General features: G+C 53.3%; 4 protein-coding genes across 8 annotated transcripts in view; 3 read left to right on the forward strand and 1 right to left on the reverse strand.

Annotated features, from left to right (window-relative positions):
* Positions 1-568: 568 nt before the first annotated feature.
* On the forward strand, positions 569-6,314 carry NRROS (negative regulator of reactive oxygen species). 4 transcript variants are annotated; one of them, XM_085069904.1, is made up of 4 exons: positions 569-662; positions 800-2,611; positions 3,061-3,184; positions 3,416-6,314. In XM_085069904.1, the coding sequence occupies exons 3-4, from the start codon at positions 3,077-3,079 to the stop codon at positions 5,372-5,374; spliced, it is 2,067 nt and encodes a 688-aa protein (XP_084926030.1). In that variant the 5' UTR covers positions 569-662; positions 800-2,611; positions 3,061-3,076; the 3' UTR covers positions 5,375-6,314. The 4 variants fall into 4 exon arrangements, with proteins under 4 accessions (XP_084926030.1, XP_084926032.1, XP_084926033.1 ...); XM_085069906.1 differs by lacking the exon at positions 569-662 and having other exon boundaries at positions 749-991; positions 2,508-2,611; XM_085069907.1 differs by lacking the exon at positions 569-662 and having other exon boundaries at positions 749-984; positions 2,502-2,611.
* A 2,749-nt stretch (positions 6,315-9,063) lies between these two features.
* CEP19 (centrosomal protein 19) lies at positions 9,064-11,831 on the reverse strand. 2 transcript variants are annotated; one of them, XM_085069909.1, is made up of 3 exons: positions 11,701-11,831; positions 10,204-10,383; positions 9,064-9,926 (listed from the first exon to the last, which is right to left on the reverse strand). In XM_085069909.1, exons 1-3 carry the CDS (start codon positions 11,777-11,779, stop codon positions 9,565-9,567), a joined length of 621 nt encoding a protein of 206 aa, XP_084926035.1. In that variant the 5' UTR covers positions 11,780-11,831; the 3' UTR covers positions 9,064-9,564. The 2 variants fall into 2 exon arrangements, with proteins under 2 accessions (XP_084926035.1, XP_084926036.1); XM_085069910.1 differs by lacking the exon at positions 11,701-11,831 and adding an exon at positions 11,268-11,547.
* A 72-nt stretch (positions 11,832-11,903) lies between these two features.
* On the forward strand, positions 11,904-17,112 carry PIGX (phosphatidylinositol glycan anchor biosynthesis class X). The gene is made up of 6 exons (XM_085069908.1): positions 11,904-12,023; positions 12,653-12,716; positions 13,136-13,268; positions 14,053-14,266; positions 15,419-15,519; positions 16,551-17,112. Exons 1-6 carry the CDS (start codon positions 11,957-11,959, stop codon positions 16,692-16,694), a joined length of 723 nt encoding a protein of 240 aa, XP_084926034.1. The 5' UTR covers positions 11,904-11,956; the 3' UTR covers positions 16,695-17,112.
* A 3,480-nt stretch (positions 17,113-20,592) lies between these two features.
* PAK2 (p21 (RAC1) activated kinase 2) overlaps positions 20,593-21,746 on the forward strand; it is a 40,797-nt gene continuing 39,643 nt past the window's right edge. The window contains exon 1 of the mRNA XM_085069911.1: positions 20,593-20,758. The gene's annotated coding sequence lies outside the window, so the exon portion shown is untranslated. The remainder of the gene's footprint in view (positions 20,759-21,746) is intronic.

A 21,746-nucleotide genomic window follows, 5' to 3' on the forward strand; every position in this document is an offset into this window, starting at 1 on the left:
TGGTGCTTCCACTCAGGAATAAATCACATTTCCTGCAGGAAAACTCTCATTCAGCGATGGGGTTGCTGTTTCCTGCTGCAGTTCCCCGAGGGTCCTGCACCGGGCGCAGCATTCCAGGGGAAACCGGGAGCCTGCCCTCTTGTCACAGCTTTGCTCTTGGTTTGTACTTGACAATTTGAAGGTTGTTAAGGGAAAAAGATGGTTTGGAGGAAGAGGAGGTGGGAGGAGCGGAAGGAGCTCACAGCATGTAAAACCATGTGGGGATTCCCAGTCCTCTCCTACAGCTGCAGGAATTGCAGCTGCACATTGGGACATGGCTCTGAGCAGCTGAGTCTCCTTCAGTTTTACCCACCTGGGCCATCGAGCTGGATTGGAGCCTCCTGAAGAGCTGATCAGAGGTGCAGCTCCTGGCAGATGTCCCTTTACTGTGCTGATATTAAAAAAAATAAATTACCCCTCTCAAAGCACACACCCAGTCCTTAGTGGGAGGGCAGGGTGGGGGTGTGAGGGAAGGAGGGGAGCAAGCAGCAGCTTCAGGATGTTCTCAGAACCACCCTACTGCAGGATGTGGGGAAAGTGTGAGCAGCAGTGCTGCTGCCGATGCCCCAGCACAGAGCTGTGGGGTCAACCCGGGAGTGGGGCTGCTTTCCAGGGACAGCAGGGTGGGGGAAACCTGGCTGGGCCATGCGGGGGGCTCTCCCAGCCCATGTTGCTGCTGGGGATGGGGGCTGAGCTGGCTTGGCTTTGGGGATGGGCTGGGGGCAAAGCAGGCAATGAAGCAGGCTGTTTTCTCTCCCAGTTCCTGCTGGGCTGCAGGAGGAAGCCGGTTTGACCATCAGGGCATCACCTTGATGGTGGCACCACGAGAAGGAATCTCATCAGAAGCTCTCCCAGGAGCCTCCAGATCCAGTGAGTGCAGTGTGGTCACGGCTGAGGATGCTCCAGTTTTACAGCTCTGCCAGCTCCCATGTCTTCAAGGGCCAGGTGAGGGGTTTGGGATGAGGGGGTTGTGGTCATCAGCTGATCTCAGCCTTTCATGTGCCCTTGAGCAATGCCATGGGAATTTTGCCCTGCTGTGAGCTTCTGCCACTCCTGTTCACTTCTCTCTTCTCCTTCTTGATTTTTATACGTCAAACTTCCTTGAAAATGGAGGAAATGAAACCACAGGGCTTTTTTGTGAGTAACATGGGAGAGGTGGGCCTCCTCCCAGAGAAGAAATGAAATTTAGGGGGAAGGCAAGAATATGATCTGCCTGGTAATTTATGCTGGTTTCTGGAGTTTGGGGGCCACACGGCCTGGCAGGGTGGGGGTACCCCAGCATTTCTCCACCCCACAGGATCGATGGCATGGCTGGGGGACACGACTGGGGGCAGAACCATCCCCAGAAACCCAAGCAGGGGCTCTGCTGCTGGAGCTGCACAGAGAAGTCACCACGCAAGGCTTGTCCCCAGCGCTGGCTCGTCCCCAGGAGCTGTGTGACCCCAGTGGGGCTGGTTCCCCCACACCCCTCTCTGCCCACCCAGAGCCCGTGGTTCCTCCTTGCCGTGTGCGAGGGCATGACCCGGGCTGGGAGTGCTGAGCTCAGTGAGCTCAGAGAGCAGAGCTGGGCCGTGCTCGCTGCCTCCATGTGACTGCAGTTTCCGTTGGCTCCTTCCGCAAAGCCTATCTTGGTGCTCGCAGCGAGGGCAGGGCGGGTGGGACAGCGACCCGCGGGTGGCACAGGGACCCGCACGGTCACCCCGGCCCTGGCCCCAGGAGCCCCCCAGGCCTGCGGGATGGACTGTGCCAAAGCCCACCCGCCATACCACACGGTGAGTAGCTGCCCCCAATACCTGTGCCGGCCGAAAACCCTGGGGGTTTTGGGGAGCCCCTGGGCCAGTCTGAGGATGTGTGGTGGCCACGTGTCACTGATGCCCACGCTCGAAGGGCTGCGGCTGTGTGGGCCCATGCTGGGGCTGGTGTGAAGCATGGGGAGCAGCCCAGGAGCTCCCAGAGCTCTTGGATGTGGGCTCTGGTGTAGGGCTGCGGGCAAGGGTTTCCTGCCGGGGCTGCTGCCTGCTCTCCTGGCCAGGCAGGTGCTGTCCCTGCAGCTCCAGGGAGCACTGCGGGGATGGAGGCGCTTCTGGTGTTGGAAGAAGCCAAGAAAGGCTGAGCTGGGTGAAGGAAAATGTGAGTTCCTACAGAGGGGTTCAGGAGCCAGGGGCAAACCCAGGGTTTTTCGGGTGCAGCAAGGACACAGCAGGGTCTCTCTCCTGCCAGCGTGCCTGGGTATGAGGTGCTGCTGGAGACCAAGGACTTGAGAGGGCAAAAGTGCTGTGTGTCAGCTGCAGTCTGGGGAAGGGGGGCTTCATCTCCATCCCCCCCAGAGTAATAAAGGCACCAGCTCAATACTTTGGCTGTCCCAAGGAAGGACACAGCCCAGGACATGCCCTGCTCCCTCTGTCCTGCCAGGCTCTGGCTACCTGGGCTGCCCAAAATAACCCTGTTTCTCCTTCACACAGTGGCAGCTGTGAAGTGCTGCATGCCAAACACTCGCTGAGCCCTTGCTGCTCATTTGCCTGAGTTTCAGCTTTTCCCCAGATGCAAATGCCGTCAGCTCCAGTCCCACCAGGTGGGTAACAGGACAGCTCCTGCTGGAGAGCCTCAGCTTGCCTGGGAGGGCCCCCAGCAGGGATGGGCACTGGGGGCACTTGGTGAGGGCTGGGTGAGGTGGTGCCCCCGGGGGAGGGTTTGGTGCTGACAGGGGGGACATGAGCCCTGCTGGGGTGACACCCTGCTTGAGGGATGCAGCTCAATGGCCTTCATGAGCAGCTGTGCAGCACTGACAGTGCCTTCAGCACGTGTGCTGCTCTGGGTGGGACTGAGCTGCCGCCCCTGTCCCTGCTCTGCCCCTGCCCTCCAGGCTCAGACCAGGGGAGCCCCACAGGGGTTTCTGCTGGGGTGGGTGGGCTCAGTCCCAAGGCCCTTTGCCCCTTCTCGTGGTGGCCCAGGTTGCCTGGGCCTTTTGGGGTGAACAGTTTGCAGCTTCTGACCTTCTCACCTCTGTCTCCCTCTCCACAGGAGTGCCACCACTGAGATGGAGGCCCCGCTCCCTGGTCTCTCTCTGCTTCTGCTCCTCCTGGCAGTGGGATGGGGAAGCAGGGTGGACGCAGCCTGGGCAGCATCTCCTGGGGGCTGTGAGCTCGTAAGTCCTCTGCTGTGAACCCTCACCCCTCTGAGTGCTTGGTCCTGTCTGGCAAAGCCCAGGCAACTCAGCATCTCCACACCTTCTCCATCCCAACCACTGGCTTGGAGAGGACTGGTGTGCCAAGGCTATAACCAAAGAGCCACCTCCTCCACCCTCATTCTGCCCCCCAGACTTCTCCCTCTCCATCTCCTGCCCCTCAGAGTGCTGTTACATATCCTCTTCCTTCAGGTCCAGAGCATCATGGACTGCACTGGGAGATGGCTGAGCTCTGTCCCAGGAAACCTCCGAGGGGATACCGAGGAGCTGTTGCTTGATGACAACACTATCCGGGTCCTGGGCAATGCCTCTCTGCTCCTGTACCCCCAGCTCTGGCGTCTCAGCTTGACCAGGAACCGGCTGGAGCTCATTGAGCCCCGTGCCTTCCTCAGCAGCCAAGGCCTGCAGGTGCTCTCCTTGACAGACAACCTGCTCTTCACCAACTACTCGCTGACAGCAGCTGCTCTTTCTGCTCTGCCAGCCTTGAGGACGCTGGATCTGGCTGGAAATCAGCTCACCGAGGACATGGTGTCGGTTTTGGTCTCAAACCTCCCTACCTTGGAGTCCCTGTCTGTGGCCAGGAATGTCATCATGAGGTTGGACTCATATGTCTTCACAAACCTGACAAAGCTGCTGGAGCTGAACCTGGAAAGGAACTACATCTTTGAGATTGACCAAGCTTTTGAAGGGCTGCAGAGGCTGCAGAGGCTCAACATAGCTTATAACTACCTCCCGTGTCTGGTGGGATTCGACCTGACCCAGCTCAGGGTGCTCAATGCCAGCAATAACAACATTGAATGGTTTCTGACCCTGGAAAGTGATGATCTTTTTGAGCTGGAGGTGCTGGACCTGTCCCACAACCGCCTCCTGTTCTTCCCTGTGCTGCCCCGGCAGAGCAAGCTGCACTCCTTGCTGCTGCAGGACAACAGGATGAGCTTCTACCAGCGCCTCCCCAATGGCACCTCCCTGGCCAATGTCACCGTGCAGTTCCTGATCATCAATGGCAACTCCACCAACATCACGACGGTCAGGCTCTGGGATGAGCTCTGCTACAGCAATCTTTCCTCCCTACGCCTCCTGGACTTGAGCCAGAACCAGGTCTGGGGCCTGCCGGACGATTTCTTGTCCCAGATGCCCTCCCTGACACAGCTGAAGCTCAACCAGAACTGCCTGGAAGCATTTCACCTGCCAGAGGAGGACCCCTTGGCCATGCTGACAGAGCTGGACCTCAGCCAGAACAAGCTGGTGGAGCTGGGGGTGAAGGTAGGTGTTGGGGACATCCTGCCCAGCCTGCAGCTCTTCAACCTCAGCACCAACAGGCTGCGGGCACTTCCTCCCGGGATTTTCACCCGCACCAGGAACATCACTACCGTGGACCTCAGCCGCAACCGGGTTGACCTCTGTCCCCAGCCAGGTGAGGCTGGGAGTGTCCCCTGTGTGGACATCAGGGGTGTGGAGACCTTGACCCATCTGTCCTTGGCCGGCTGTGGTCTGCAGGGGCTGGGCGGCCGTCCCTTCCGGGGGACGTCGCTGATGCACCTGGACCTCTCCGACAACCGCCAGGCGCTGTCCGGGGACCGGGGGTGGCTGCAGGACCTTTTCCTGACACTGCAGGTGCTGTCTCTGAGGAACACCAGCCTCTCCTCTAGCGCCGTGGATTTCTCTGCCCTGAACAGCCTCGTGTGCTTGGACCTTTCAGGGAATTCCTTGGCTGCATTCCCCACCTCGCTGGGCGCCCTGAGGCTGCGGACACTGGACCTGCGGGACAACTGCCTCCCGGCGCTGCCAGACGTGGCGCAGCTGCCGCTGGGGAGGAGCCTGCGGGAGCTCTACCTCAGCCGAAACCCCTACAACTGCTGCACGCTGGGCTGGTGGGACGCCCTGCAGCAGGCGGAGGGGCTGCACGTCCCCGACGGGCGGGAGGTGACCTGCAGCCACGGCTCCCAAAAGCTGAGCCCCAGCGCGCTGCCCCAGCCCGTCCTGCAGAGCTGCCGCTGGCAGACGGCTGACCTGGCGCTGCTCTACCTGGTGCTGGCTCTGCCCACCTGCCTGACGCTCCTGGTGGCCTTCGTGGTGGTCTTCCTCATGCTCAAGGAGAAGCTGCTGAAAATGGTGAAAACCCGGTGTGGGGTGTCGTCTGGCCCTTACTGATGGCTGAGGAGGAGGAAAGGCTCGGGAATGGTCAATATGAGTGGGCAGGGTTACAGGTGATAACCCCTCTGAAATGGTTAAGATGGAAACGTGATGGATGCAGGACAGGAGGTGCTGGGAGAGCTGCCATTCCTGCCCCCCAAAGGCTGTGGGGCCGTGTCTGGTGATGGAGCACTGGGAATCCTCAAGGAACATGTCTTTAGCAGAAGCCTTGAGCTGGTGTTGGTGACAGCTGAGCGGACACGATGTGAAACAACCTCTTGGCTGAAAGGACAGGTTGCCCAGAGAATCTGTGGATGCCCCATCCCTGGAAGTGTTCCAGGCCAGGTTGGATGGGATATGAAGCAATCTGGCCTAGAGAAAAACGTCCCTGCCCATGACAGGGGTTGTAACCAGATGGGTTTTTAAGGTCCTTTCCAACCCAGAGCATTCTGGGATTCTGTGACTGTTTTCTCCAGCGGTGTTTTTCCTCCCCTTCAGGCAGTTCCCTTTATTTATTCCCACCTATATACAACCCAAAATGTCCTGCGTATCTGCAACCAGCTTCCACAGAGTGCCCCAGGCTGGGGCAAACATCACCTGAGTGCTGTGGAGAAGGGTATCTGTAGCCACAGCTTTCCACACTGCTCTTCCCAACACTGCCAAACTCGCAGGCAGCCCTGGGTGAGCACCGTGTGTGCTGATAAGATAGGCATGGTCAGCAGGGCTGAAAGATACATTTGGGGGTGTTTTTTCTTCACTAAGTCACGGTCTGGGTTAGAAAAGTCCACTAAAACCAGCCCAAGTTGCAACGATGTGAAATATTGATTGAAAAGCAGGAGAGTAAATTATATCCCTTGGATTGAAAAGCAGGAGAGTAAATTATGTCCCTTGGCGATATTTTATCACGGATTTATTTTTCTCCAGTGACTGCTGGATTAAACATACAAAGGAAGCAAGAGACATCCTTCCTCCTTGTTGTGCAAGCTCCACTCCAGCAGTGCTGGGGGATTCCTCCACCCAGCTCTGGTCACAGCACACTCTGGCTCTCCTGGAGCACCAAACTCTACCTGGGGAAGTGCTGCTCTGTTCCTCGGGGGTCACTGAGAGGGAAAAGGAGAAGTGATGGTGGTTTGTGTTAACTCAGAAGCCCTGCTGAGAACTGGAGTGGCTTTATTCCTGTGGCACTATCAGGATTTTTCCAGTGAAATATGTTTAATGGGGATGGAGCACAGGAAAGTGTGCAACAGTGTTGGAGTGGCAATGCCAGGGGCTTGTCCTTGCCTGGCCATGGGTGGGCTCAGCTGGTGATGTGGGGTGTGTTGGGCCTCAAAACCAGTGGAGTTGTCCTGGGAGGTGATGGAGGGAGATGCCCAAGGCTGGCGTGGGGCCAGGAGGATGCCAGGGATGGTGCAGGCAGGGGGAGCCGAGGCTGGCAGTATGGCAAACCTCCTAGGCATAGGTGTGGGATGGGGATTGGGGTCACAGGGGAGCTTTGTGTGGCTGGTGGCTGTGCAAGGCTGGAAAACGGTGTGGGTCAGACACTGCTAGACCAGCTGGCAGCTCCACCAGGGCCGAGTGCAGTAAAGGCTCTGGAAACCCAGCTGTCAGATCTGGCTCGGAAATGGCCACTTTCAGCTCCAATTTTAGACTGAAATAGGCAAACCCAAACCAGGCCCCAACTGGGGAATCCCTCAGCCTCTTTCAGCCCTTCTTTTGCCCGTAAGCTGCACCCTGGGGGACAGCAGTGACCTATAAATGCATCCCTGCACTGTCCCCTGGGTGCGTTCCGGCGTCTCCCCGTTGGCAGGGTGAGCAGTGTCCCTGGGAGCTCCCCTCTCCCTGGTGCTGGGAATGGGCTCAGAGCAGGGAGTGTGTCCTCTTCACTGCCATGGCAATGCTGCTGCTCCATCCGGTGAGGGGTGTGGGGTGCAGCCACGGGAGAACATATAGGGAGGAACCCGGGCACCCGGCACTGCCCAGGGCATGGGTGGTGTTCTCAGTTGTATAGAGCTGATGGGGATACTTAACGTTCCCTCAGCACTGTGGCTGGGATGCTGAGGCTCACCTGGAGCTGTGATGTGAACGAGATGTCAGGGCAGCAAGAGGAGATTCCACTTTCAGAGTCCTTACAAAGCTGCTCTCACCATCTTTGTGAGGCCAAGGTGATCAGGGAAGGTCCTTGGTGAGTGGAGAACCCAAGGTCCCACCCAGCTTCAGTAACAGCCAAAAGGACATCACAGGGAGCATCAGATCCAGGAATGTTCATGTTGGGAACCATGTTCCCAACACTCTTCACATCAGGAAAACCATGGAAATAATGTTCTTTCTTTGGAGCACATTTCTAGAAAAAGAGGGTGGCTGGAAGAAATCAGCATGGACTGCTGAGGGTAAATCATGCCTGCCCAACATGCTTTCCTCTCAGGATGAAACAGATGGATCTGTAGGTGAGGGGAGAGTGGAGGATTCCATCTGCCTCAGCAAGGCTTTGGACACTATGTCCCACAGCATTCTTCATCCAAGTGTGGATGTCACAGTGTGGATGGGTGGGCAGCCAGGCAGGTGAGGATCAGTGGGAATGAAGAGCAGAGGGCTGTGGTCAGTAGGATGTGCTCTAGCAGGAGGCTGCTGAGGGGACTGTTTTGGGATCTGTTCCATTTCTTGTCTTTATGCATGATCTAAAGGTGCCTGTGAAGAGCCTTGCTGTCAAGTTCACAGAGGATCCCAATCTGGGCAGACCAGTAGGGCTCCATGCTGAAGGGCTGGGGTGGGCTGGAGGAATGGGCCTGTAGGAACCCCATGATCCAGGCACTTGTTTGGCCTCAGGTGGCTCTCACTGGTGAGGAGGCCATGCCTGGAGCTGGGCACAGGCGACGTCCTCTGAGCCCAGCCAGGAGGAAGCTGGGGGCAGGCTGGGAGTGGAGGGGAGGTCCCAGGGGTGGCCCCCTCCCTCCTAGGTGGGAGATCTTTCTGTGCTGTTATGTTGCAATAGTTGAGGCAAGGCCTGTGCCAGACCCCTGCATGCCCTTTCTGGTCCTGGGAGAGCTGAGCCAGCCTTTAGATTTTCTTAATTATGGCAAGTGAGGCATCAGCTTCCATTTGTCTCCTAACTGAAGACCTCCTCGGCCAAGATGAGCTCCCTTGTCCTCTCTAGTGATGGAAAAGCACTGTGGTTTAACTGACACTAGTTGCATGTTCTTCACAGCAGTGAAAATTTTGGGGTGCATGAAGAGAGCCCCTCCAGCCACTCGTCTTAGTTATCTGAGGCAGCAGTTTGCTGAGGCCCCTCAGTTTGGGATGAAGACCCATCCCACCCACAGCCCTCACAGCTGCCTGGGCTCAGAAAGCCAAAACCCAGGAAGCTTTTGGAGTTGTAAAATTTCCCAAAGAATCCTAATCTTAGTCCTCCAGTTCTTACATGAGATAAATTCTTACATGAGTGATCTAGTACAGATCAGCCAAGGCAGACAGCTGGATTAAAACCTTCAGTGGGATGACTAAAGGTTTTGCTTTACTCTAGAACCACCCCCAGCCTTTGACCTTCTACCACTCTGTTCTTTTTGGATACTTTAACCACATTTTCCCAGAACTGAGCACTTTTGAGGAAGCATCATTCAGCAGTGTAAGGAACCAACCATCCCACTGCAGCAATTTGAAATCATAGTGTTTTCAAAAGTACTTTCAAGACTAATTCATTTTCAAGATATTCCTTTTCTTAAATGTGAGGATTTATTTTTCTGTAAGCTAAAGCTGGAGATTTAAGCATCGCTAGGGAAATGTGAGAGTAATATCCTCAATGCAGAGTTGATTTATCCAGAATGACTGATACATATTTAACTTCCCAGCAGGCAATAATAATCACCCTGTTTGTACAGTTCAGCTTTAACAGTGTCTTCAGGACATGAATATTTAATGCTTCATTTTCAGCTGAAGCTGACTGAAATGTAAAAAAATTGAAAGATTAAATAATTTAAAATTCTTTTATGTAGGAAAAGACTAAAACCACCCAACAATTTCAGCTGCCCAGTTTCCATTTAATCAAGTCTGGCTTCTTAAACAAAGCTCACTTAAGCCTGGGATTGCTGTGTCCCTCAGGTTCTCCTAAGCTAATGTGCATCAGTTCTGTGGGGCAGAATGTGCACGATGACATTGTCCTCTCTGCTGGGATGCTGAGATTTGTCTCTGAACTGTCCATCAGGACATCTTTGGAATCAGATTTCTCCATCTGAATCCAAGTCCCAGCCACAGGACTCCAGCTGCTCATCCTGTGGGAAGTCTACCTCGATGTTGTAAACGAAGTCAGGGTCATCCTTCTTCTTCCTGTTCTTTTCAAAGAGCTCATCCATGATGCTCTTCCTTTTGGCCAGTTCCTTGTCATCCAGTTTGTTCAGATCCTCCTCTGGGTCAATGGTCTCTTCCTGCTGAAACTTTTCCAAGCTCTCAGCCAGGCTGTGTCCTTCCAAATGGCCTCTCAGCAAGCTGTAGAGCTTCTGGAGCTGACGCAGTGAGACCCCTTCCAGGTAGGCCTTGTGCCGAGGGTTGTTCTTCAGCTGCTCGGCAGCCCTGCTGCAGTCTGGGGAGAGCCAACACGAGCCCCTGCAGCTGCAACAAACCTCTTCCCACACACAGATCTCCCAAACCCTCCCAGGGGGTCTCTCCAAACCCTCCAGGCTCAGAGAGATGCCCAGGTTGAGATGCAGCCTTGGGCTCCTCAGGGAGACAACACTACCCCAAAACAGCCCCCCCTGCACACTGCTAGGAGGATACTCAGTGGTTACTAACAATGCTGTTACCAGTGAGTTCCTCTCCATGTGTCTGGAGGGGACCAGATGGGAAGGAATGCACCTCACCTGAGAACTTGGAGAAATTCCTGACGGGCATGATGCGCTGGCGAGTCTTCTCCTGGCTGTCATCTCTGTAGATGAGGATGATGGATGGGGGCTGGAAGCAGATCCCACACTTCTGTGCAGTGAATGTCATTGTGGCACTGGCTGTGGTGTCATCAGGGCCCTCAGCAATGACACCACTCCCTGGAAAATGGGGAAATAGGAAAACAGGTGTCAGAGTCTCTCAGTGCGGGTCTTTTTGTCAGGAGTAAAGTTCAGCAAAATCACAGCATTTAAGCTCCCAGCAAGGGCCTTAAACACAGGGAAATGAATTATGAAATTAAATTAAAGAAGACTTAAAAATCTGAATCTGCTGCAGATCCTGTTTCCCAGCTCAGTGGACAGCACTGAGTGCACGTGTTACTTTTATTTTTGTTTTACACATGTGAAAATATGTCAAACATGAAAGTGATCTCCAACTACCCTACAGATTGCAGTAAGACAAAATAAAATATTTTACCCCCAAAAAAATCAATGTATTTCTCCAAATCAAGAAAAATCACATTAATGTTCAGAAGCTACTTTGAGGCAAAGCTGGAAACTCTTCTTCCTTTGTAAAAAATCACACAGGAAAGAGTTCAAACTTGCAGTAATGTCCTCAATAGTGAAAATTTCCAAGCTGAGGTTGGACAGGGTTTGGAGCAATGTGGTGTAGTAGAAAGTGTCTCTGCTATGGCACGGGGTGGAACTGGATGAGCCTTAAGGTGCCTCCGACCCAAACCATTCTGGGATTCTACATAAACGAGAAATACAAACGTGAGCAGCTCTTTGGATCTGCGGTAAAGAGGATCTGCAGGTAACCCGCGCTGAGCCCTTCGCTGACGGGCAGCTTCCAGCGGCTCAGCAGCACAGCCGGGGGTGTCTTATGGCCGGGCCGGTGCTGTTCAAAGCCGCTTTCCGCGGCCCGGGGGGTATGGCGGAGGCCCGAACTCTGAACACGACCGGCAGTGGGCAGGACAAGGTTGGTCCCTCCTGCCTCTCCCATAATCCCAGAGTGGGTGAGGCTGGAAGGGACCACAGTGGCTCACCTGGTCCCACCTCCCTGCTCCAGCAGGACCATCCCAGAGCACATGGCACAGCAGTGTGTCTGGACAGCTCTGGAATATCTCCAGTGAGGGAGACTCCACAGCCTCTGGTCTCTGTTCAGGGCTCAGTCACTGCCCAGGAAAGTTCTGCCTCTGTCCAGGGGGAACTTCCTGGGCATCAGTTCTGCCCGTTCCTCTGGTGCCATGGCCAGCTCCCTGGAGCAGAGCGTGGTCCCTGCTGTGACCCTCCCTGCACACAGGGACACCCAGGGCTGAGGGCCTCTGTCAGCTGGGCTCCTCTGGAGGCTGAACAGCCCAGCTCCCTCAGCCTTTCCTGGGCACAGAGATGCTGCAGACCCTTCAGCACCTCTGCAGCCTCCCCCGAACCCGCTCTATGACCTTCCTGTCTCCCTTCACCCTCGGCCCGTCCCCTCACCTCTGCCGGCACAGGAACCCGCTTCTCCCTCTTTCTGCTCCTCCCCCGGGCCGGCCCCGCCTCCCCGGCTGGTTGCCATGGCTACAGCGCCGCCGCGGAGCTCCGGCGGCGAAGGCTCCCTCTGCTGAAGGCCCCCTTAGGGCTGCCCACACTAATGCCTGCGAGACGCTGCGCCGAGAAACAAGGGGCAGGCGGGCCCCGCGCGGTCAGGCGGCGCTGCGGGCAGGCCGAGCAGGGCCGTGCGGAGCGGGCCGCCATGGCGGGCGGGCGGCGGGAGGCGGTGCGGCTCGGGGCCGGGCTGGGCGCGCTGCTCTGCGCCCTCCGTGAGTACCCGTGCGGGACCGGACCGGGCAGGGAGGGCGGGGGCGGCCTCTGTCCTCTGGAGACAGGCTGAAAGAGTTGGGGGTGTTCCGCACGGAGAAAAGGCTCCAGGAGACCTTAGAGCCCCTTCCAGTGCCTAAAGGGGCTCCAGGAGAGCTGGAGAGGGACTTGGGACAAGGGATGGAGGGACAGGACAAGGGGGAATGGCTTCCCACTGCCACAGAGCAGGGCTAGATTGGTTACCGGGAGGGAATTGTTCCCTGTGAGGGTGTAAGGCCCTGGCAGAGGTTGCCCAGGGAAGCTGTGGCTGCCGCTTCAAGGGCAGTGTTCAAGGCCAGACCTGGAGCACCCTGGTCTTGGGGAAGGAGTCGCTGCTCAAAGCAGAGGGGTGGAACAAGATGGGCTTGAAGGTCTCGTCCAAGCCAATCCATCCTGTGACTCTGGATTTGGGAAGTATGGCTCGGTCAGTGAACCAACAAACCTGTTCTGCACTTTGATCACAATACTGTTTGCCTTCTGCTGTGAGAGGTTTTGCAGATGAGGCGTTCATGAGTTATAAAGCCTCTCTTGTTGAAGTTGCCAGCCCCTGGTATCACTGTGCTGTTACACTGTTGGCTCTGTGTCACCTTAGATGTGCAGGCGGTCTGTCGGGACACCAGTGTCACCCAGGAGCTCCTGAAGGAGGGGTTTCACAGGTGAGTCCTCACCCTGTCCTCCGTCAGCTTAATGTGCCATGTGGTTTTCTTTGGGAAGAAGCTTGTCTTCTGTTCATGTGCAGTTGTATCAACTTCCTGAGCCATGATCCCTGGGCATGTGTCAGGAATGTGTTACAAGATCAAGGCTGTAGTGGAGGGAGAATAGAAGGCCCCTTTCTAAAACTTGTGTGGAGGCCACTGACAATTCTGAGACATTTATAAAGAAGTGAAACTTCTTTTTGGTCATGGATGTGGAGTTGGGGTGAAGGAGAGCATGGCTGGACAGGGAAGTGTGATCTGAATTAGTTGCACACAGTGTGAGAACTGCCTCTCATCTCATCTGAGAAATGTCTCCGGGGGGTTTTGTCCTGACTTTTGAAGTGTGGGTATAAACATTTTGCTTCTGTTTCTGTTTGAAGGGACCTGCTGGTGAAGGTAGAGCTTGGGGAGGATGCAGGAGGATGTGCAGTGGCAGCTAGAATGCATCTTCCACCAGGAATCTACGTGGATCCCTACGAGCTGGCAGCACTGCAGCAGCACAATCTAACACAGGTAATGCCCCCAGCGCCAGGAGATCTGGCAGTGACTCAGATAAGGACTCAGGGAACTGTAATATCTGGTCGTTATCTGGCTCATTGAACCAAGGTTGTTAATTACTGGAAGGAGATGCCAAACAGTGTCATCTTCCTGGTGTCTCCTTGTAGCTCAGCTCATTCAGCATCCCCTGGCCCTGTGCTGCTGATGTTCTCACACCAGAGAGCTGCTGCTCCTCTCTTAGCCCCAGGGGAGCAGCTGTGGTAAAGGGTCTCAGGTTGAGAAGGTGGAAGGGAAACCCCCAGAGAGGTGCTGGTGAGCTCTAAGTCACACGTGGTGCATTTGGACTGAGCAGCTTCCCAGCTTCATTTTCATCCCAGCTTTCTATGCTGCTTTCCAGTCTTTGCTTCACATTTTAGGTAGAGAGATGTGCAAAGGCTGTGGCTTTGGTCTCCTTAAGCACTTAATTTGGCTAAAACATGGATGCTAAGGCTGTGTGCCCCTGAGATGCCTGAGGTGCAGGTCAGGCCTTGCTTACACACATCATTGAGCTGACGCCTCACAGGTTTGGCTGTAGGCACAGTGACACTGTAAACGTCTCACTTGTGGGAATCACTCACTGGAAGGGTCTTGAAAAGGTATTTTGAAGGCTCTTGAAAAGGAGCAGCTCAAGGCTGGAATTTCCAACTCGATCTTCCTGACCACAAAATCAAGTTCAGTGTTAGAAAACAGAATGAGGGAAATGCTTTGCCCGCCTTGTATCGATTTCAATCCCAAGCACACCTCTATCTCTCCCCTTCAGGCAGTGTTGACTCCTGCTGACATTGATGTGGAGGCTCCAGAGTACTCAGCCAGGGCTGTGGTTGTGCTGCTGTTCCTGGAGCGGGATGCGCGCTGCTCCCGCTGTTTCCAAGCTGCCATTCCCGTGCACGCGCGCTACCACCGGCCGGCCCAGGGGACAGGGGAAGCCTTGGTTGTTCTGGAGAGCCCAGAAGTGCTGCTCTGCTGCTGCCACAGTGAGATTCTCATTGATGTTCTTGGGCAATTCAGAGCTTGGAATCTGGTTCTGTGTGAGACAGAGCTCTCTGTAGAACATGGGGGGAAAGCGTGGCCCTGATAAAGACCTCGTTGTCTTCCTCACTGGGTGCTGCTGCCTGGCCAAAGGCAGGGCTTTGTCAGAGACTGCTCTGTGTTGTGCTGTTGCTATTGTATCCCTGTGCTGCTTGGGATCTTCCAGCTGGAAGACATGGCAGCTGTCACGATCCATGTTTGTCATGATCCCAGCAGGGCCTGGTTTGCCAAAGGCCCCCTCCTCTGACCATATTTCCCTTGGCAGCTGGAGCTGTGCAGGCAGTGTTCAATATCCACTGTCACCTATTTAGAGTAATCAGAGGATTCAGATGCTTTCTAACATTCTCCCTTTATATAAAGGGGGAATGTAGGAAACTGTGCCTGAAGCATGGAATGGTCAGGGTCTCAAACTCTGATGAAACAAGAACCTGATATCCACTAGCAATGAATATCTCAAGTTATGTGAACCATGAAATCATCTATTTTTGTTACAACTTTTCTGTCCCTTCACAAAATCATTCCTGCCAAGTCAAACACACTAATGGTTTTCAACTCCTTTTTCTTCACTTGTGCATCATTTGAGTGATGATTTTCTGGGATAAGCAGAGGCAGGCAAGACTACATAGTCACTTAAAAAAGGGGCGTTAAATCTTTCTGGTTTTTTGCCACATTTACTACTCATGAGCAGGAAAACATTATTAATGGGAAAGGATTTAAAGTATTGGAAGAGAGATCTTTTATGAGTTGACAGGAGGCCAAGAAGAGAAATGGAAGAATGGCTTACAACTTTAGCTGTATGGCTAAAGTTGAGAGATCTATAGATTAATCAGGAATTCTGTTAAGGACAGAAGGACCAAGACACCACACAGGTGAGATTCTTTCTTGGGTATCTGCTGTATTAGGAAGGGAAGAGTTATAAACTTCATAGCAAGGACTGCCCAGCATCACTTTGACCATGTAGAGATGTTTTACCAGGTGGCTCCCAGGGAATAGATTCTGTCAAGTTGTGGGGAAAAAGATCCTTTTTTTGGAAAAGACTTGCAGGCTGGATTGCTTATCCTGCCTGGCTCCTGGTGATGCAGGAATGCCTTCCCTAGGTCACCTGTCTGCAGAGTGCTGGGAACCTGCTGAAGTGGACACTCCCTGCTCATCTGAAAACACTGCTCCCTGTCAGTGGCACAGCACAAAACACAGACCTGTGAGTTCTGGTTCTTTTTAACAACTGCTGCCTTTTTGCTGTGATTTGCACCTTTCATAGCACAGGAATTAATCAGTAGAAGACTAGTTGGGTGGTTCTCCCTTTGGCAAGCTCCTTTCTTCCTTTCTGACTGGCTTTCAGTGGGGGTCATCCTGCCCTTCTGCCATGTTCACACTCACCTTGTGCTCTTCTGGCTCTTTACCATGGTTGCTCTCCTGACCTTTGTTTTTTCCATACTAGTTTACTTGGAATCCTAGGATATAATTGGCACTGATCAAATTAAGAAAAGTCTTTACAATGTTGGTGCTTCAGAGGAGTAGCAAGGTAGGTGGGAAATGAAGATCTAACTAAAGTAGTGGTAAAACTGCAAAGATTTAAGGAATAGCATCCTGAAAAAAGGCCACTTCTATTTGTTTGGTTGTTATCTGGTTGGGTGAGTATTTAGGAAAAGGTGAAGTTTCTTACTGTGTTCAAAACCAAGGAAAGTTGGATCTTTAGTATGGCCAACAACTGTTTTTGGTGCTCAAAAGTGCCACGGTAATGTAGAGATTCAGAAACTAGACTAATTTATACCATAAAATAATCTGTTGTTATTCTAACACATGCGCCTTCTATATTTAAAATACCTGTAGACAGCTGGAACAACTGTTGTCCATAAACATTTTGCAGCTTCCTGCATCTGCGAAAATAGTTGTTGGCTGTGGAGAAATGTGTCCCTCAGTGATCTGTGGGAGATGCTCTCTGTGCAATATTCCCTACATACCCTCAGTGGCAAAGCTGGAGTAGGAGCAGAGATGCAGGGATACAGATGGGAGCAGGTCCATCTCCTGAGCTGTGCAGTGCAGCAGTGGCTGGCACTGTGTTTGCTGTGAATTAAGGGGATGTCTCATCCTGGTTCTGATGTTGAAGAATCCCAGAAGAAGCCTTAGACAAGGGCTGATTAAATCAGGGTCTGGTTTCTAATCCTCTTGGTTGCAGTCAAAAAGAAACAGCTGGTCAAGTGCATGTTATCCATTTATTTTTCTTTGTAGGCATCCAAGGAATCAATGCTGAGGGTTCCTGTGGGGCTCAGGGAGCACAGTTCCCTGGTGTGTGCCCTGACCCTGCTCACCACAGGGCTCAGCTCTGGCCTGATCCTCGCTGCTGCCTGCAAGTATGGACACTTCTCCCAGTGACCTGAGGAATGTCTGACCTCCATCCAGCAGAACTAACTGGATATTACACCAGATTCCTGAATGGATCCTAGTCTACTGTTATTTATGTCTTAGGGGGTGCAAGGGTCCCATAATGGGTTATAGTTCCTTTGGCTCATAGAGCTTGCAAATGCCTTCCACAGCCCAGAAGACAATTTGGATGTGTTATCGATGTCCAAAGCAGATGGAGGGTAGGAAAAAGCCTAAAAAACCTGAAAGCACTGCTGTGGGCAATGGGGCAACAGTCAGGGGTGGATTTGGGGCTCCTATTCCCTCCTCCTGGCCCAAAGCCTGCTTCCGATATGGTGCTGCCTCTTGCAGAGGTGTTTGTGTTTCTTGTCTCAGGGATTGGTTATTAAGGGTATGAAAAACATTATTGAGTCATTAAAGTTTCTGAATTATGAGACATTCTGTGTGTACCTGGAACAGGTCAGTAATCTCTCCCATTCTGATAACTGGGAGGGATTGGTTGCTCTTGGTCAAATTAGAATCACAGAATCATTAAGGTTGGAAAAGCCATCAGAGATCGTAGGTCTAACCATTCCCCCAGCACTGCCAAAGCCAATCCTAACTCATGGCCTCAAGTGCCATATCCACATGGTTTTAGAATCTCTCCAGGGATGGGGACTCCAGCACTGCCCTGGGCAGTTGTGCTTCTGTGCCTGGACAGCCCTTCCCAAGACGAACCTTTCCTAATATCCGACTGGAACCTCCCCTGGCACAACTTCAGGCTGTTTCCTCTCCTCCTGTCCCTTGTTCCCTGGAAGCAGAGCTCAGCCCCCACCTGGCTGCCCCCTCCTGTCAGGAGTTGTGCAGAGCCACAAGGTCCCCCGAGCCTCCTTTCCTCCAGGCTGAACAACTGGTCACAGTTGAAAGAGTTTTAAAAGTTTGAAAAAATTTCACCTTATTTCATGAGTGGAAAGAGACCCTTGGAAGATGAAAGTGGGGGACGGGATAGTGACTGGAAGCAAATATTTAGAAGACCTACATTCAGTCTCCAGGACAGTGGATCAATAGAAGGAAATGGAGAGGAAATTACCCAATGGAAAAGCCGAGAGGCTCTGGAGCAGCAGAGCTCCGTGCTGTCTGCAGTTGTCAGTAGGTGGCACCGGGAGCCCACGGTAACCCCCGTGTGCAGAGCAGCTTTTATTCCTGATAAACCTCGAGTAAATTAGTAAAGCAGGTGATTTAGGGAATGATGTGCATGAGGGGGTGAATGACAATTCCTTTTAATGGCTCGGTGTGCAGCCTTCCATCACTGTCCAGCTGTAGCCTCAGGACCCCTTGGGCATCTTTCTCCTGCTGGAATACAGCAGAGAGCTCCTCTTGTTCCACAGCAGGGTGGAAACAATCAAAGAGAGATTTGGGGCTGTTTAACCCTGTCAGTACTGGGACCAGCACTGTATCTCTTGTCTCCAAGTGGTATTTTTAATTCCCAGAGCTCAGTTTGTTCCTGTGCTCTGTCTTAACGTAGGTAACTTTGTGTTGTAGCCTGACATGGACTGAATGAGTGGCAGCATTCCAGATTGCTAGAGCTGAGTGACAGGAGTTCATTGCCTGCTTTCTAACACCAGGTAGCACCTGTGGAAAACCACAGGTTGAATCCCTCAGCTAAATCAATCTCCCTGACAGAGCCTGGGGAAAGGGAAGGGGAATGTCTTCTGGGCAAATGAGAAAAAATATGGAAGTAAAGTATATATGAAGATTCCCATCAATCACCTTTTCAACTGAATTTAAGTAATTGATTCTGATTAATGTAAAATATGAGAGGAATGGCAGAGCCTCACAAGGGGTGGGTTTTGTTTAGGCAAATATTTGCTGTTTTGAAATCCACAGTGTTTGTGTTATAAATATAGCAGATACGGTTTTCCTTACAAGTTATAAATAAGTTTGGTAACTATAGCAGTGTTAATTACAAAGGAATCTGCCAGTGAATCTCTCTCTCAGAGCAGAAACTGCTGTCACTAAGCCAGCACAGAATTTAGCAGGTGTGCCATGCAGGAGGACTGAAGTGCCAGCCCCACAGGGATCACAGAGACCAGAGGAGGAGCTGTAAGGCCTGTGCAAAAATTCTGGCAGTTTTGGAATACAGGAATGAGTTGTTCAGGAGTTCTTGGCAAGAAAACCCCACTACAAGGGTTGGACACAAACATTCCCATCATTAATGTGTGTAAGGACTGAATCAGAGCAGGGGAAAAAAGGGGGATGGGGTGTTAAAGGCCATGTTAGGAATTAAGGCTTTCTGAATCACAAAGAAATGGGTATAACACAAAAAAATACAAGCTGGAAATTCGGATGTGCCTGGACCTGCATGGAAGACTGAGGTGTCCACGGATCCTTTTCCCCAAGACCTGGGGAGGAGGAGCTGCCTGGTGTGTGTCCTGCTCCTTCAGAAAGGAAAATGGGATGTTGCTTCAAACCTGGGCGGGCAGAGGAGGTGAGATCCACCCCCAGGGCAGGCGGGAGCATGGAGGAATCACGTGGAGGATTAAATGGATCGCAGGAATTTTGGGGGAGAAGCCTTGATGGCATGTATGCCGCTTTCCCAGCTGTGTTCCTCCTGCATCCCTTGGAAACTGTGTATCCTTGGAAGCCTTGTGCAGAGTGGCTCTGTCCTGCTGCTGTCACCAGCAGTGTGACCCCTGTGCCAGGTGGGCTCGGAGAGGTTGGTGGCAGAAGGGTTAATTTGCCCTCAGCTGTAATACAAAAGATACAAAACGAGCCCCTTCCAGTGCAAAAGGAAGAGCCAGCAGAGCACAGAGGGGAACAGGAGCAGGGTGCCCAGAGAAGCTGTGGATGGCCCTGGATCCCTGGAAGTGTCCCTGGATGGGGCTTGGAGCACCATGGGCTGGTGGAAGGTGTCCCTGCCGTGGCAGGGATGGAATGGGATGATCTTTAAGGTCGCTTCCACCCAAACCATTCCATGACTCCATGAAGCCCTGTGGTGCTCTGACACCTCCACACTCTGGGGCAGGAAGGGCTGTACCTCTGAGAGCCAGGACACACCTGGAGGGGACACTGAGCCACAGCCTCTGCGTGGGGCTGAGCTGGTTTTCCTCACAGAGCAAAGCATCAAGGAAAGAAACTCTAATTTAACACCACAAGATGGAAGGGAGCGTGGAGGAGAGCCAGTTTAGATGGATGCTGGATTTGATGCTGGATTTTTTAGGGTGGTGGCCTTTACCCCCTGCAGCTGGTTGTTGCCCACAGCCAGAGGAAAATAAGAGATCCTAGGGCAGCCTAGAAAAAGATAAATATTATATATATAAGATACATTTTTATATATAACATATATAATAATACAACATATATTACACATGATATAGTAAATGCTATATATAATATATTTTATATATTATATGTATTGTATAATAAATGTTACATTTGTTATATGTAATATATTATGCATAAAATTAATTCTATATAATGTATTATATATTGCATATTATATAGATTATGTACATGAAATAGATGTATTTATGGATACTGTATATATTATTGTATCACATATAATGTGTGTGTATATGTATAAAGTTTATTATAAAACACGTTATATAAATATGATTTATGTATAAATTAGATAAATATGTATATAACATATATAGTATATGATATTTATATAAAATATTATGTATATAATAAATAGAACTAACTTTTTAATGCTGTTAGGCTTTTTTATTTTTCTCTAGTTGTGATCCAAAGAAATAGAATATTTTATATACATAACAATATATAAATAAGTAACCCTAAACACTATTTCTATTTTATAAAACCCACTCCCCCAGCAAGGAGCGGACTACAACTCCCGTCATGCCCCGCGGTAACTCAGCTTCCGGCGGGCGGCGGGCGGTGCCCCCGCAGCAGTGCTCCGCCCCGTCCCGCCCCCGCGGGCTGTGGCCACGCGCGGCGGTTCCGCTTCCCCTCCGGCCCCGCCGCCGCCGCCCCGCCGGCTCCCGGTCCCGCCGCCGCCCCGTTCAGCCCCGCTCCGTCCGTCCCGCCGCCCGTCCCTCCGTCCGTCCGCCGAGGCGGCGGCGCCGCCGCACCCGGTGAGTCCGCTCCCACCTGCCGGCCGCGCCCCCCGCCCTTTGTGCGGCCCCGGCCGGGCCGGGCCTGCGGCGGGCGCTCCCGGGGCGCGGATCGCCCCCCGCTCCTTCCCTCGCTCTCCCGTGCTCCCCCCGGCCCGCTCCCGCCGCCCCCGCCCGCGGCCCCGCGGCTCGGCCCCGCTTCCTGCGGGCCCCGCCGGGCCCCGCCTCGGCCCCCGCCCCCGGCAGCGCTGCGAGCCTCGGGCAGCGGAGTACAGCCCCGGGCAGCGGAGTACAGCCCCGGGCAGCGGGGCAGAGCCCCGGGCAGCGGGGTACAGCCCCGGGCAGCGGGGTACAGCCCCGGGCAGCGGAGTAGAGTCCCGGTAACGCGGGGTAGAGCCCGGTAACGCGGGGCAGAACCCGGTACCGCGGGGCAGCGCGGCTTTGCTGGGCTCCGCTCCGAATCCCTGCGGGCCAGCCGCGCTCGGGCCCCGCGGCTGTCAGAGCCCGCTGCCCGCTGCTGGCACCCGCGGCTCTCATCCCTGGGAAGAGCTGCTGCTCCGCGGGGCCCGCAGGCTGTACTCCTCCCTGTGTTTCTGCCTTGTTCTGTGGCTGCTTTTTGCATTTATCCCGTCCAAAGCCAGGCGGGATGGGTTAGAATCACAGAAATGCAGGGTGGTTCGGGTTGGAAAGGACCTTAGAGCTCATCCAGTGCCACCCCTGCCATGGCAGGGACACCTCCCACTGTCCCAGGTTGCTCCAAGCCCTGTTCAGCCTGGCTTTGGACACTGCCAGGGATCCAGGGGCAGCCACAGCTTCTCTGGGCACCCTGTGCCAGGGCCTCTCCTCTGTCACAGGGAACAATTTCCTGCTAATACCTGATCTAAATGTACTCTTTAGTAGGTAAATGGCAGTGGGGAGCAAGGAGAGTAAAGTTGCTTTAGCCTGGTCCGTGTGGCAGCTGCCCAGAGGCTGGTTTGGGAGCAGTGAGTTCATCGGCTGCTTTCGAGGA

This window comes from Lichenostomus cassidix, chromosome 9, assembly GCF_008360975.1.
Source record: "Lichenostomus cassidix isolate B80296 chromosome 9, HeHo_3.0, whole genome shotgun sequence".
In the NCBI taxonomy this organism is placed as follows: Eukaryota; Metazoa; Chordata; class Aves; order Passeriformes; family Meliphagidae; genus Lichenostomus; species Lichenostomus cassidix.

Coding starts and splice junctions, on each gene's coding strand:
- NRROS (XM_085069904.1), top strand. CDS start 3,077: ATGGAGGCCCCGCTCCCTGGTCTCTCTCTGCTTCTGCTCCTCCTGGCA. Junction 3,185..3,415: donor CTCCTGGGGGCTGTGAGCTC/GTAAGTCCTCTG, acceptor CTCTTCCTTCAG/GTCCAGAGCATCATGGACTG.
- CEP19 (XM_085069909.1), bottom strand. CDS start 11,779: ATGGCAACCAGCCGGGGAGGCGGGGCCGGCCCGGGGGAGGAGCAGAAA. Junction 10,384..11,700: donor GGGTTCCTGTGCCGGCAGAG/GTGAGGGGACGG, acceptor CCCATTTTCCAG/GGAGTGGTGTCATTGCTGAG. Junction 9,927..10,203: donor GAATTTCTCCAAGTTCTCAG/GTGAGGTGCATT, acceptor GGCTCTCCCCAG/ACTGCAGCAGGGCTGCCGAG.
- PIGX (XM_085069908.1), top strand. CDS start 11,957: ATGGCGGGCGGGCGGCGGGAGGCGGTGCGGCTCGGGGCCGGGCTGGGC. Junction 12,024..12,652: donor CGCGCTGCTCTGCGCCCTCC/GTGAGTACCCGT, acceptor GTGTCACCTTAG/ATGTGCAGGCGGTCTGTCGG. Junction 15,520..16,550: donor ACAGCACAAAACACAGACCT/GTGAGTTCTGGT, acceptor TTTTCTTTGTAG/GCATCCAAGGAATCAATGCT.